The sequence below is a fragment of the Carassius auratus genome, unplaced genomic scaffold, assembly GCF_003368295.1.
Source record: "Carassius auratus strain Wakin unplaced genomic scaffold, ASM336829v1 scaf_tig00214183_4049273_7079891, whole genome shotgun sequence".
Classification (NCBI taxonomy): Eukaryota; Metazoa; Chordata; class Actinopteri; order Cypriniformes; family Cyprinidae; genus Carassius; species Carassius auratus.
In genome coordinates, this window is record NW_020527547.1 from 675416 (window position 1) to 691404 (window position 15989).

The following is a 15989-nucleotide window of genomic DNA, read 5'->3' on the forward strand; positions in this document are numbered from 1 at the left end:
TCAGACAGTTTTGGGGGACAAACTTTTCTAGACAGCATCTAAGTGCTTTGATGTCCTCAGAGACATCATAGCTGTTTACTTTTTTGTTTAGATGTTTATCTTCGACAACTTTGGAATTTTAGTTCTCACAGCTTTCATACTTTGAAAATGTAGGACTATCCCTTATAGATTTTTTTTTATCTAGTAAATATAAAAATTTATGATTTACTAGATAAATGACAATTACAATAATTTTATACAATTATTTAGAATTCACAAGTTTCAAAAATATCACTGAGAACAAAATTTCAGTGTTTGTAATTGCATACAAAGAAGATTTGCCTTATGTTTTGCTCCTTCATGCTGACAATAAATGTCTATGAAGAGAAGCCAACATATGTGACTCAGTTTCTACGGGTGCTCTGATTGATCGGCTGCCCAATACTATCAGGCCATAATCGTATTTGAATGTAGGATCGGCGATCTCTATAAAGGCCGATCTCAAAAATCGATCTCAAGCGCTCAACTTCCGTGAGAGGTTTGGCATGACCGTCTCAGTCTCTGTCTGGCGAGGGTAAAATAATTATAATGCTGAAGGTGGAAGGCACTATAAGCGAGCTGCATGCTGCACAGCTGACACAGGAATTGTTGCATCGTCACTAAAGTTTATAAATTACATTACTTTTTCATTCTTGCCAATATTTCTCCTGTAAACCGTACACTCATGCACACTCACAGCACACATAATGCTAGGTTCACACACCGTTTGTAGTGCGTATGGATTGTGTATTTTTTCCGCGCTTGTGTCAACAGAAAGCATTCACAACGCACATGGTTGTGGTCCAGCAGTGTGTTTAGGAGCAGTGCATCTGCAGCAGTTCAGAGATAGTTTTCTACACCGAGTCTATTTTTGCGGTGCATAACGGTGCATTGTTTGCATTAAATATGAACATGGATTGACATGAAAATGTAGTAATTACACCATAAATGCATATCATTTAATTTTGTTGTGTTTCACAGTAAACATATGCTATAGCTTTCTGGCTAGGTTTAAAGGAAAATAGCACTTTTAGACGAACAAGGAAATTTATTTTATTTATTTGAAAAATATTTATTTCCTTGCTTACACTTGGATTGCACGTGGAATGCATATGCACTGCAAAAGATGTATGTGTGAACCTGTTTTAAAAGGCCATCTCACATACAGCTCCCAAAATCAGGCTTCTGTTGTGTGTAAGCTGTTGTGCAACAAATGCATGATTGTAAAAACAAAAATGCAGTGCATGATCAAACATTTAGGTGAGAAATGTGTGTGTGTGTGTGTGTGTGTGTGTGTGTGTGTGTGTATATAAAAAGGGCCCTCCATCCCTCAAATTATTATTATTTTTTTAATCTATCACAAGAGTCACCTAAGAGGGGAATTCATTTTCAAAAATGAAATTCAGGCCCTGAATAAATGTCAAAAAATCTTGACTGGATCACTATAGATAATTCTACATGATAAAAAGAATGCTTTAAAAAGATCGGTATTGGTGATCGGATCAGTAGATAGTGCTTTCTGTGAACAGCGATCGGCCTCAAAAATCCTGATCGGAGCACCCCTATCAGTTTCGATTCTTATTAACATAATGTCAATAAAAACCTATATTTTAAGTGTTAATTTCTCATGTTGTGCCCCCTTAAAAATCCATACTGAAAAGAGGCATATTTATCTGTGCTTTCACAGGGGTGCTATAATATGCTCAATAAATATCTCTTATTACTTTCTGATATTAAATTCTACTCAAGTCTGCTTCTGGGCTGTCAAGTTAATCAAAGCTTTGTTTCTGTGCGGCACGCCTGCTTAATCCATGTGGCACTCAGCTGTTAGGAGCCAGCCACTTCAGTTGAGATGCTTTTATCCTCACCAATCATTGGTTTCAATCAATTCATGTACTGACATTCCTGTCTTAGGCCAATTAATGGAACAGTTAAAACTTAATCACTCCAGAAGGAAGAAAACCTTTTTGTTTTGTTTTAGTTGTTTTGCTTTGACTTCAGCTTCTCTTAGAAGAATATAGTTCTGAGGTTAGATAGGCAGCCGCTCAAACTGCCAGCGCAGAGAAATGATACTGACACATGAAAGGCTAGAAGTCAATGATTAGCGAGATGAGCTACGGATCAATGTGGCCTGGTGCAGACTTTGAAGCCTTCCTCTCTGCTAATCAATGAAAAACTGCCTGCTCGTTAATGCATTCAAAGACGGATGGAAAACAAATGGCTACCTCTGGCATCATCCCTCATCAGCCTTCCTGTGACCTCTGCCAACACACACACACACAATTCTCCCCAGACTGCTGTTGTTTCTCTCAGTCTCATTTGCATTTGTGTTTATGCAGTCGTCTCAGCCACCACCTTTGCTTCATACTTTCATTTACAAGTACTGTAGCTTGTTTGTTGTTTATTTTCCATCTTGCTTGAGGACATGAGATCTCAAGCTTTGTTTTCTCTCTCTCTTAAGAAGATACATTGAGGCTTCTTAAATTATTGTACCCTGAAGAATGTGTGCATAGGTGTTGTGTGTGTGGAGGGGGGTATATGTGTGTGTGTGTGTGTATATATATATATATATATATATATATATATATATATGTGTGTGTGTGTGTGTGTGTGAGGGTCTATATATATATATATATATATATAGACCCTCACACACACACACACACAGTATATGTACATATATACATACATTTAAACAAAGAAAACTGTATTTTAATGATGGTTAACAGTATTAGTGTTTACTGTAATTTTGATCAAATAAATGGAGCTTTTGTGAGAGACCTTTTTTTTATATTGTGTGCATGTATGTATGCATGTATGTATATATGTATATATATCACGTGCATGTTATGATATTTTATCCAATGAGCAACCAATCAGTAATGATACTCGTATAAGTTTCTATATTGCAATTACATGAAACGTTGCGTATTTCGTTGCGTAGATGGACACCACTGAAATGTGTGTCACATTGATTTGATTCAGGAATAGAGGTTACAACTGTCAGACTGGTTCATCATTAACTACCAAAATTCATGAACATTTTATATGATTCTTTATAACAAAAAAGACCACTTATGACTACATTCACTATACTGAGACAGACAAGTACTTGCATTGAGTGCCTGCTCAAGTCATTCATTTGCTATTTGCTTTTTTATGAGTAAAAAGGATTATCAAGATTAAAATACTCCCTCATCTATTACTTAAAACTGTAAAAAGGTTTTCCTGGACACCCAGCTAACCCCACAGCAGTGACCTCTGACCTTGAACCACCACCCTCTGCTTTGTCCCAAAGGAGCAGAGCCCCAGTAACCAGTCATCATTGGCTATGATGCAGGAGCCCCAGGAGGTTGTGGAGGAGACTGTAACCATAGAGGAAGACCCTGGCACACCCACCTCTCATGTTTCTGTGATTACCTCAGATGATGGAACTACACGCCGTACAGAGACTAAGGTACTGCTGCTTACATCTACCACATTTTCAAATGTGTGTGAAAATAGTTAGAGATATAAATGCACACAAGTGCTCATTCACCCTCACATCAACTTGTGATGTTCACTGAAGAGGTACTATAAAGAGACTCTTAGAAGATTAGCTGTTTTATGTTTACCTAAAGACTTAAGATATAGTCTAATTTACTATCAGACTTTACTGAATACATTCATGCATTGTGTAAAATGTAGAATTATATCAAGAAGAAATAAGTCTTCTTGTTGACATTTTTACATGACAATTTATTTCATTTTACATGTACATTGTGTTGTGTAATCTTCTTTCCTTATTTTTCTATTTTGATTTAATTTATTTTAATTTCAGCTTTAGTTTGTCATTTTATTTATATTTCTATTACTTCAACTTCACACTTATCAAACTTTATTTATGTAACGTTTTTTGTAATTTTGAATTTTCATGTTTTATATATATATATAATATAATTTGACCTTTATTTCAGTTAACATCATTTTCAGCTGTTTTATTATTTACTTTTATTCTTTATTTATTACAACGCTGGTATAATAAACCTTTTGTCCAGATTAGTGGGATGTGTTTTGATGTGGTTTACATTAGTCAGAGGGTTCTAGAACAAGCTGGTGTTTAATTTCATCCACTCAGCTCTTTAGTGAACAGACATGGGGATTAACATGACAGACTAGTGCTTCTGTACAACCTGAACCTGAGAGAATTTACAAAAGTGTAAGATGCCAAAATGACTAGGCTATTATATTATATAAGATATTAAAATATTCTTAAGTGAATATTTCTCAGTAATGGTAAAAGTCTGTTTAGATCTATCCATTTATGTTTTATTTTACTAAGCCACACACGGTCTTGATTTGCCTTTGCTTTTGTTTTGTTGTTTGTAAAAGGACAATGTGGCTAATATGAAGGTGAGTTAAAATCTCTCCCTCACATACGCACACGCTTTCACACACACGCCTCTTGTCAGTCACTGTTATTTGTGCCCATTGGAGCTCAAAAATGCACAGCTTCTCTGCACTGCTGTGAAATCACTGCATAAAGCTTCATTTGGCAGAGCGCTCACCTCTTAACGTCCTTTACCGCTGCAGTCCCGTTTCTGAGTTTACATACCCCTTGCAGATTCTGCTACATGTTTATCATCTATAAAAAACATTTGAGGGATCATACAAATTGCATGAAAAAAATAAAATACTGCCCTAATGAAAAAGCTAAGTTAGAAAGATGAGCAGACGACTGTTTTGCCGTATTGTTAGGTGAAGTATGTCAAAATTTAAACATGTCAGTTTGTACTGTTTTGTTTTTTCAGAAAGGAGAGCTTTCTGTTGCTATGGAAACTTTGACACTAAATGTTGCTTTGAGTGAACACAGAACATGTATTTAGAATACGTGTGGTTCTAAACCGATATGTTCTTTGGTTGCAGAGTTGAAGCCACATATATATAAATTTTTTTGCCGTTTGTAACATACTTAAACCTTAAAGCACTTAAAGCTAGCAAGAAATTCAGAGTTTTCTACATGTATCTAATTGATTTTGTAGTGAATGATTTATCCATTCATGTCATTTAATTTTTTAAGCTCATAATTCTTAATCAAAATCTCTCAATTTGACCTAAGTTTAAATTTAAATTTGTCAATCTAATCAATAACTTATGGATAAAACCAAGTCCGCTCCCAATTTGTTCAGACAATTACGATAATTCATTTCACCGATATATGTCACAATATGGAAAAAAAGATCTTTCTTCAGTTGCATCACAACTTTAAGTATCTGTTGTGCTGCATTTGAGGCAGTAAAAATCCCCCCAAAAAAGGTCTCTCTTGTTTTTTAAAACATCTTACACATTCTGCAAAGGATATGTAAATTTATGTGAAAGGAATTATGTAAAGTGTACAGTAGATATCAGTGCACACACAAAAACAAACAGCTTTATGCATGCACAAGCATTAACCAATGTGCACATAGAAAGAGCGCTGTTCTACAGTGTAACACAACTGGCAGTTGATACTTGGTGGGAGGACATGAAGAGTAAAGTATGATCTTACTGCTGCACTCACCACTCACACATTGGCAAATCTATGAACCACACCTGAGGATTAACATCACAAAGCGTGCAGTGCATGTGTGCGCACGTGTGGGTCCTTTTCAGTGTTCATTTTGGCAGGCATTTTTTATTTAGTCTTAGTCTTGAGACGAAAATGCTTATTAGTCTTAGTCACATTTTAGTCATTTGAGTCTTTCATAGTTTTAGCCTAGTCGACGAAAAGTCACTGCATTTTTGTTAACTTTTAGTCACTACTTTTAGTCAATAGTTTTAGCCAAACTGTAGTTACCAAAATTTATTTTGGTATTGGTATCACATTGGACCTCCAGGGTAAGATTTGAGGAAGGGGGCTCTAGATGATAAACATTTGGGTTGTATTGTGTGTATTTGAGTGCTGAGAACTGATCGCGAGAGAACACTTTTATCAGCGTGATTTCGCCTATCCTGCCTTCACTAACTTTAAGTTAATCGACAACAAATTGTGACTCCCGGCAAAAACGGGATGTCTGGTCACCTTATCTCTACTCCTTCAGGTGATGAGGCCATTGTTTCAGATCGCTAGTTTTATTAGTCTATCCATCCACTGTGGCTGCTATACTAACTAGATATGCAAAAAGCCCTTATCTGATCGCAATCCAATGACAGGGACGCATGATATCGGGGTTGTAGAGACAAATTTATAGTCCCATAAACACATCAACTCCAAACACAGAACTCTGGGTGTGTAGGATACAATCTATGCATTCTTTTACACTCTGGATGTATTTGAAACCAAAGTAAGTACCTTTACCTTTCAGAGTCAGCATCAGTGTACTTCCTAAAGGAAATGGCACCATAACATTGTCTAATGATCTTGATCAAATTCAGGTGAGCTGCAGAGATAAACAAGGAAATATTATGGCTACACAGCTTATTTATTGATAGAAATGGAATATGTAAAATAAAAAAATGGATATATTCATGAACACATTTACCTCATTCAGTCTCTTTTTTTCCCACCAAAATTTATACTGCATGCACAGGATTGTGAGATGTTGTAGGCAGCATAGACAACAATTTGATGAAGTATCTTAGTATCTGGGATGTTCTAACACGTACGTGTTTAAATTATGAAGCCATCATTTTGCAGACTTTTTTTCAGTGGACATCCGTTGGTTAAAAAGTGTATTTTAGAATAGCAAAATTTAGAATAGTAAAAGTTTTATACATAATGTTAAGATTTATTTAACTGAGTATAAATGGTTAGTTACTAACATACAATTATTTAAATTGATAGATTAGAGACACAGAATGATTTATGTACTGTACTAATGTAATGCTCAAAAGTTACTTAAAATTGTCTAATAAAATTACTAGCCAAATATTTTAAAAAAATACTTTTTTAAGAATTCCTTTAATCGAAAAGTTAATCCACTCATGTGTAGAAAGCTCTGATGAAATATCTTGTTTCTATCTCTGCTTCAGTGTTTTCTTCTCTTGGAAATCGTCCAGCCTCTTCCTGCTTGAGGAATAGTCCATTAAATGCTGGAATTACTCTTTTGTACTCTTTTGGACAAAATGAGACAATAAAAATAATATCTCGTCTCAAAGGCATTCTTATGTTTTCTTGTCTAGCCAGATAATTCATATCAGAAATTTATTCTCTGGCTCAGTTTGTGTTTTGGACTGTTCAGGACTATTAACAAGGCTTCATGGGAGAAGTCCTACTTTTTGAACAGGCTTTCATTTAACAGTTTCCTTTTCATTCCTGTTCGAAGTCTTGACATTTCCATATCACTGTATACTTTTCTAACTCATGCCACCTTAACTAACAAACTCTCACTGTAGGTGACCAAGATGGTTAAAACCATCACATACCGAACCTTTCAGCCAGTGATCCTGACAGAGTCCAAACCATCTCCATCTACAGCAACACCATCTGAAACAAAACCAGTAAACAGTGCTTCTGGTTGATGTGTCTCTGCCTCTCGTCTTTCATCTCACTAACTGTGTCTGTAACTCACAGCTGGTGTGGCAGTGGTCTGTCAAACTAAATACCAGGGAGATCGTAAAACCTATATAGAACTGTAAAATCTGCCCATGACGCCTGCATGCACCTTGTAACAGGCGAACATTAGTAAACACTGCAGCTGCTGTAGATAGACACCTTTCATTAGAGGCAACAGTAGCTTTGGTGGTTAAGCTTAGTCTAAATAGATGCCCCAGTGTTCTTCTAACTTTTATTTGATAAGTCACCATGAAATGCTGTTTGCAACCCATTTTACACCTAAAATGGAAAAATTGCATCATAGACTGTAGGGCTCATGTGACTTATGAAAGCCCGGTTGATGAACTCCTGCATTCTAGAGGTGGATGGAGCATAACCATCTATCTAGTGTATCATCTTGAACAGTATAATAAGAACCCATTTTCTTACTGTTCAGAAATCAATAGTGATTTTTTTGCATCTCACATTGGTGTTCACACAAAGACAGTGACTTGGAGCAACTTAGTCATTTATTTGAGATGCCGGTTTGAGACCGCATGAGCAACAGAGACAATTGGCGATGCAACAGAGGAGCAACACTGGCAACAAGCTGTAGGAGTGCAGACAGTTCACCTTACACCTGCACATGTAATTCACCTCATGTTTACACTTGGATACTGCAATCGAGTGTAAATGCCTACTTGGAAACAACCATAAAGCAATGTGTCAATCTCCCCCAGTTAAATTGCCATCAGTGAGATCACTGCTTTGATCTTAATGATGTTTGTTAAAATTAACTGCAGTTCCCGCCAAAAAACAATGCACTCCAATGGTTAAACTCATAGTGGACTCTACAAAGGTGAAAAAGCTGTGACTAGTTACTGATCTTTTCCCCCTTTAGACATACACCCATCCCTTTATTATATTGCGCACTGACAACTGGCCACGCGGCTTGTAATGGTTCACGCACAAATTCAAGCAGTCATGGTTCATCTCCAATGACGATTCATTTTTATCAAGCTCATTAATTTCCAAGATGAATTTACAGCCATGGACAAAATAGCCAATTAATTGCTTTGCGAAATTCACTGAGCAGCAAATTGGTTTCTGTATCAGTACTGAACCTTCAGGAGCAGCAGCACTCCATCCTCTTGACAGGCAGACATTTTGTAGAATAAGGGACTGGATTAGCACTCGGAGGGGAATAGTGATTTATTTAAGTTGAGTCATAAAGATGTCAGTGCTCTGTGATAGACACGGGGAACCAGAACATCAGGGTCCATGTAGTATGGTGGCAGCTCTTTTGTTGATCGATTTAGCTGTTGTTATGTGCACTGTTCACTCTTAGTATGTGTTAATGGTTTACTTTAAGGATCCTCAACAGAGAAAAATGTTTTCTATAGCTAAATATAACATTAGTCCCTCAGATTAAGTAGTAAAGTAAGTTTAGGGAGATTTAACCATTAGCAAAGTTTTTGTGATGAGAAACTTTGTATCAACTACAAACAAGAACCCACAACCCTTATATTTTCAGTTCCAGCGGTTTCATTACTAATGAACACAAAAGCCTTTTAAAAGACTGGAAAACATTTTCAGTCATTTCACTGCTACTCAGCCAGCTCACAGTGTGACATCCACTTCCTTGCTGATATTAGACCACTAAGTCAGCGTGCTGCATTTCACTCATAAATGCCTTTGGTTGTTTTGGCTGCTATGATTTGAGCAATCTCACACAATAGCTGCACTTTGAATGGCCCTCACATCATGTATAGGCCATGCAAAAGGCATATAAGAAAGGAAATGGCCCTCTCTAGTTCTGCATAAAAAGCACAAACTTTCACTTCAATTATTGTGACTTAAATTTTGCTGAAATTGTGTTGGTTTTTCCATCATCTTAGGTCACTAAGATGGTCAAGACAGTGACAACACGGACAGTTCGACAGGTGCCACTGGGTCCCGATGGCCTTCCTCTTCCAGAGGGCTCATCTCCACTGGGAAGCTACACTGACTCGATTGACCGGCGCTACATGAAGAATGGCGAGCGCTTTATCACACCCCAGGCCACTTCCACCCTCCCACGCTCGTACAACAATTACAACGACTCCTACAATGATGCGCCAGAAAGTCAGTTTCGCCATTACGCCCTTCACGATGGATACGGAGACATGGCTGACAACTATGGAAGTCTGTCTCGCGGAGTCAATTACAGGCTCTATCGGCCCTACATGCCCACCGGTGGATACCGGCCGGAGAACAGCTACACTCTCCCCATCCGCAAGGACGACTATGGCCATGTGGCCCAGCCTCAAGTCCCAATGGGAAGTAGCACTGTCGATCTCAATAGTTCTCAGCCTGAGCGCTTCCAACCCGAACCCTACGGCCTGGAAGATGACCGCCGCAGTCTAGGCCCAGATGACGAAGAGCCTTATGACTTAGAGCCTGATTATTCCACGGCTAACCGCCGCACACTACCCGGACGTACCATTCGAGAGCCATTGCGCAACGGCCCCCGCGTGAGGTACGAATCGTGCAGTTGATTTGGTTTATTTGCTTGAGCTGCTGTTGGTTTTGTAGATGATTGTGAGCAGCTTTGATGTGATTGTCTATTGAAGGGATTTAAGTGTTCCAGCTCTTGAGAAGCATATAGATGCAGGTTCTTCTTTCACATTATGGAAGGTTATTACTCAACAGAACTGGCTTTCATTGTCCAACAAGATATCAACGAGCACTGGTAAATTATTAACTATTACATAATAAAATATAATAGCTGTAACTATAATTATTGATTAATTTGTATTAATTTAATAATAATAATAAAAACATTATATAATTGTTCTGTATGATACCAATAATGCCATGAAAATGTGTAATTAGATATATAATAATAATTTTTATTCCTAATTGGTACAGTCTGATACTGGATAAAATACATAAAACTATTTATTATTTATATACACACACACACACACACACTCGCACACTGAAAAAATAACTTTGTTGTAAATTTATTACATTAGCCATCATAAGTTCTACTTGTAATATTACAATTCAATAAGAACAACAATTTTAATTTTAATTGAATTCATGTAATCTTAATTATCTGCAGGGGAAGAATAAATATTCTATATATTCTATATATAATCATTGCATATAAATCTAGAAATATTGAGTAGCCTGAATTTTAATCTAAAAGTATAGCGCTTGAATCTGCCACTGCGTGTTTGGACAAGACACTCTACCAGTGGTTTTAATCCGAGACAGACGGTTGGGCTTGTCACGGAGGTGATGCATGGCTGGATTTTCTCCTGTTCAAGGTAAGTTCTTTTTAAGATTTCTAATTAGTAATACCGTTAGCATTTCGAGAGTTTGATTCTTGTTTACTTGACTCATTATACATAAACGTTCAACTTACATAATGAAAATCTTTTCAATAGTTTAGAGATTCACAAAGTAAAAACTTGAGCAAGATTGGAAAAACATGAGCACGAATTAACTGGAAATTAGTAAATGATGTAACTGCTAGCTAGCTAACGATACTAAAATAAAGCAATTGCATAGTATAGCATAAGGTTTGTTTCTGTTATTTCAAACACTCGACTAATGCAATAGAGTGAGTTTACCACAATATTGTAGTAATCCCATAAATTGTCACATTTTGTCGCTATGCTAAACTAACATACTACCTAACTCTAAAGTACTGTACCTGTGGCCATCGGCGATAATAGGACTCATTTTGACAAGTGTGAATAGAAGGGGCTTCTTTATGATGGTATTAAACTTGTAATTTGTTGGTTAAAAAGCAAGTCTTATGAATATACTGCAGAACAAAGCCAGTGTGTAAGTTGATGACTATATAGAAGTAGTGATTGGTCTAATTCTCATATTCAGACAAGACTTGTCACAGCACTTACACATTATTGCTCTATTGTTTGTTTTGATCACTTTTATTGTCCTCATTTGTAAGGCGCTTTGGATAAAACTGTCTGCTAAATGACTAAATGAAAATGTATTCTATGCATAGATTGCCGTATATAACATTATTGTTGTTATTTTTACCTGTTCTAATAAATATTGTGGTTAAATGTTTTAAATCATTGTTTTAATGTCACAAATTGTGTTCATTTACATTTACAGGGTGACCTCACTCCAATACACATTTGAGGTGTGGGGAGGAAGATAGACTGATGCTTTTCATGTTGGATGCAGTTTTGGCTATATCAATACTACCTAGCTTTGTCGGGTGAAAACCTCATCTTGTTCTGTTTAAGTTTTTTTGTAACTTATTTGATACCTCCTGGGGTCGAAACGGTGTATGGTGCAGCAAATGCAGTTTATGTAGGTAATAGAGATTGAATTTTATTACACAATAGCAGACACTTGAAGTATTATTCAGCCATACTTTATTTTTTATTCATTTTATACACTATTTTTTGTTCACTTCGATTAACTTTTTATGTTGAAAAAAATAAACGATTTAATTCTATTTTAGTTGTGTGATTTGTGATAAAGGTATAGAGCAGAGGTTCTCAATGCTGGCGCTTAGCTTGTTCAGGTGTTTGATTAGGGTTAAAGCTAAACTCCTGGCTAGTTTTGGTCTAGTTTTGAGAAGCAACTGGGACGGATTTGTTGTGAAAACCTGGCAACCATGATCTGAACGCACGTGCTGGAGATATACTTCTAATTACAGGAGCATCTTTACTGATGAGATGTGCATGAAAATTGCATTCGATTTTTTGCACAGCCCTAGTTTGTGATTATATTAATCAAAAAAGAAATTAGCTATGTTTACATAATCATATGGAGTAATGTATATTCATAAAATGAAGTAGATGTAAATCTTGAACAAAAAATATATAACAAAATCTACTTATTTACTTCAGTAAACGGAGATTTACTTAATATTTTGGTAAACGCTAGGCATTATTGTAAAATAATAAACTTAATTACTTTAAATAAACAAAACTTCCTAACTAAATAAAATTAAGCAATATTTACTTAGTGCAATTCAATTTGATTTCTTCATGAATGCTAATTTCAGTAGCTAGTACTTGTCAAATGTGATTTTTTTTTCAAGTAATTTGTTTTCAGTGTACGTATGTGTTATTTAGTAAATGTGTAATAATATATTATTGGTACAGTCTGATATTGAATGGATGGATGCATGTTGAAACTAGAGATCACACATTTTTCTTGTTTTGCTAAAAAAAAAAAAATTGTAAGTGAGGTCTCAGTTTTTTCTCCATCCCTAAATGTTCTTCCTGTTCAGCTGAGCGACCTTTGCTTTCACAACCAAAGAAAGTTAAAAGCCATTTTACCCATTAAAATATATTTACCCATTAAAACATTTTCGGTTGTTCTGACCACAGCTTGCTCTTTGCAGAGATTATAAAATGAAAAGATGATGACAGCTTACATACAGCAGAGGTCTGCATTTGTGTAATGAAGAGCTCTTCTTTTTGCTAAGTTATTTCTTTGTTAAATGAAGACCGCACATTTTTACAGAATTCTTATCTTCTAAGACAGAGCAGACAGGAAAGGAGAGATGTTGTTATCGTGAAACATATTTTCCTTGTCATACTCTAGTCAGTATCAACACATTACTCCTTATGAGCATCTGTAGGAGTTTTGCCAGTCCTGTGTGTTGCAGGAACATAGTTTCTTTTTAATTAGGATGCGCACATATATACAGTAGCCAGTCACTGTCACAAACAGCATACACAACCACCTCCTGTTTTTCAGGCCATTATGTATTTGTGTACATCTGTGTCAAATTTATTGTGTAATTATTAATGATCTCACCCCTCTTACTCCAAGTGTCAAAGTATTGCATTTTGCATTCTTTATTGGCATTCTCACAATAACCCATGCTGACAAAATATCGCTAATGAATGTGTAAGATGAATATGTTAATGCAGTTTGCAGTTTGGAAACCCACAATTATAAAACAGCCGAAATTGTGACATTTAGCAAAGAAATGGTTGGCCGCGCCGTGTTTGCATGGATTAGACATTTTCTGTGCATTTAATTGGTTTCACCGACTTGAGGTCTCTTCTTTATCTTTATTTCTCTTGTTGTCAGAGTGATTAATAGTCTCTGGTGAACACTGCCAGACAAAGGGGGCGTCTCGTCTCCAGCCATATCTCTAATGGTTCATCGCTCCTTGGCTGTGCTTCCCTGCACCTGCCACCAGTGCCACAGCGGAGCAGCCATAAGGTCGTCAGACAGAAATCTCCCCGGAGACCACCAGGGACCACTTCCTCTATGTGCTCATGTTGAACTGTCAACAGTTATATAGTGCAGGCAGAAAGAGAAAAAAAATATTCCATCCTTATATGGAAGTTTAGTCTTGGGATCTGAGTTGGTAAAATGTATTATATAGTAATGTTACATGTGCTGGTCATATAATTAGAATATCATCAGAAAGTTGATTTATTTCACTTAATTCCATTCAAAAAGTGAAACTTGTATATTATATTCATTCATTACACACAGACTGATATATTTCAAATGTTTATTTATTTTTTTATCATTATAACTGACAACTAAGGAAAATCCCAAATTCAGTACCTCTTAGAATATTACTTAAGACCAATACAAAGAAAGGATTTTTAGAAATTTTGGCCAACTGAAAAGTATGAACATGAAAAGTAAGAGCATGCACAGCACTCAATACATATTTGGGGCTCCTTTTGCCTGAATTACTGCAGCAGTTTTGCGTGGCATGGAGTCGGGTGTTATGAGAACCCAGGTTGCTCTGATAGTGGCCTTCAGTTCTACTGAATACTTGGGTTTGGCATATCGCATCTTCCTCTTCACAATACCCCATAGATTTTCTATGGGGTTAAGGTCAGGTGAGTTTGCTGGCCAATTAAGAACAGGGATACCATGGCCCTTAAACCAGATACTGGTAGCTTTGGCACTGTGTGCAGGTGCCAAGTCCTGTTAGAAAATGAAATCTGCATCTCCATGAAGTTGGTGAACAGCAGGAAGCATTAAGTGCTTTAAAACTTCCTGGTATACGGCACCGTTGACCTTGGATGTTAGAAAACACAGTGGACCAACACCAGCAGATGACATGGCACCCCAAACCATCACTGACTGTGGAAACTTTACACTGGACCTCAAGCAACGTGGATTGTGTGCCTCTCCTCTCTTCCTCCAGGCTCTGGGACCCTGATTTCCAAAGGAAATGCAAAATTTACTTTGATCAGAGAACATAACTTTGGACCACTTAGCAGCAGTCCAGTCCTTTTTGTCTTTAGATGCTTCTGAAGCTGTCTGTTGACACAAGGAATGCGACAGCTGAAACCCATGTCTTGCATACATCTGTGCATAGTGGTTCTTGAAGCACTGACTCCGACTGCAGTCCACTCTTTGTGAATCTCCCCCACATTTTTGAATGGGTTTTGTCCCACAATCCTCTCCAGTGTGCGGTTATCACTATTGCTTATACACTTTTTTTCTACCACATCTTTTCCTTCCCTTGACCTCTATTAATGTACTTGGACACAGAGCTCTGTGAACAGCCATCCTCTTTTGCAATGGCCTTTTGTGTCTTGCCCTCCATGTGGGCAAGACCTCCATGTCAAATGTCAAGTCAGCAGTCTTCCCCATGATTGTGTAGCCTACAGAACTAAACTGAGAGACCATTGAACGGCTTTTGCAGATGTTTTGAGTTAATTAGCTGATTATTGTGTGACACCAGGTGTCTTCAATATTGAATCTTTTCACAATATTCTAATATTCTGAGATAATTTTGGATTTTCTTTAGTTGTCAGTTATAATCATCAAAATTAAAAGAAATAAACATTTGAAATATATCAGTCTGTGTGTAATTAATGAATATAATATACACGTTTAACTTTTTGTATGGAATTAGTGAATTCTAATTATATGACTAGCACCTGTAGAGTGGAATAGAGTTCTTATTTAATACCAGTTTCAATTTAAAAAAATATTGATATGTGTGATATGTATTCACACATGTATTTTTTCTCTTGTGAAGTGGAATACAATGTTAAAATATTCTGAGATTCTGAATCTACAGAACATTCAGAGCAATCTGTGTAGTCTGATTCCCAAACAAATGAATCTTGTCCGATTCGCTCCGATTCCTGAATATATACCGCAACAATTGTAATTTGTTTCCAGTAGAAATGACTGAAATGAGTGGTCTCTTCCTTTTTTTTTTTTTCTTTTTTTTTTTTTTTTACAAGTGCTTATTCCTTAAAAGTATTGGAATAATCACTAATGGAGCTTTTAAACAGCGTTTAAACTTTAATTAGATTTAGATTTTTATTTATGTGGGTGTTTTTCAATGAAACATGAAGACAATACAGCAATTGCTTAATACACTATAGTGTTGTTGTCGTTGTTTTTGTTTAATGGTACAATGGTATTTTGGGGGCATTTCTATGAAGAACTGTATCTTATAGTGCAATAGCAACTGTGATTTTTTTTTATTATTATTGTTATTTAT

The 15989-nt window shown here is 36.4% G+C and overlaps 1 protein-coding gene across 13 annotated transcripts in view; it reads left to right on the forward strand.

Annotated features, from left to right (window-relative positions):
• LOC113091348 (armadillo repeat protein deleted in velo-cardio-facial syndrome homolog) overlaps positions 1 to 15989 on the forward strand; it is a 203047-nt gene that overhangs the window by 140281 nt on the left and 46777 nt on the right. For 11 of the 13 annotated variants that reach the window (XM_026256803.1, XM_026256811.1, XM_026256808.1 and 8 more), the window contains 3 exons: positions 3317 to 3475; positions 4390 to 4410; positions 9409 to 10028. In XM_026256803.1, coding sequence (XP_026112588.1) covers positions 3317 to 3475; positions 4390 to 4410; positions 9409 to 10028 — 800 coding nt within the window. The remainder of the gene's footprint in view (positions 1 to 3316; positions 3476 to 4389; positions 4411 to 9408; positions 10029 to 15989) is intronic. The other 2 variants (XM_026256809.1, XM_026256810.1) reach the window with 1 other exon arrangement.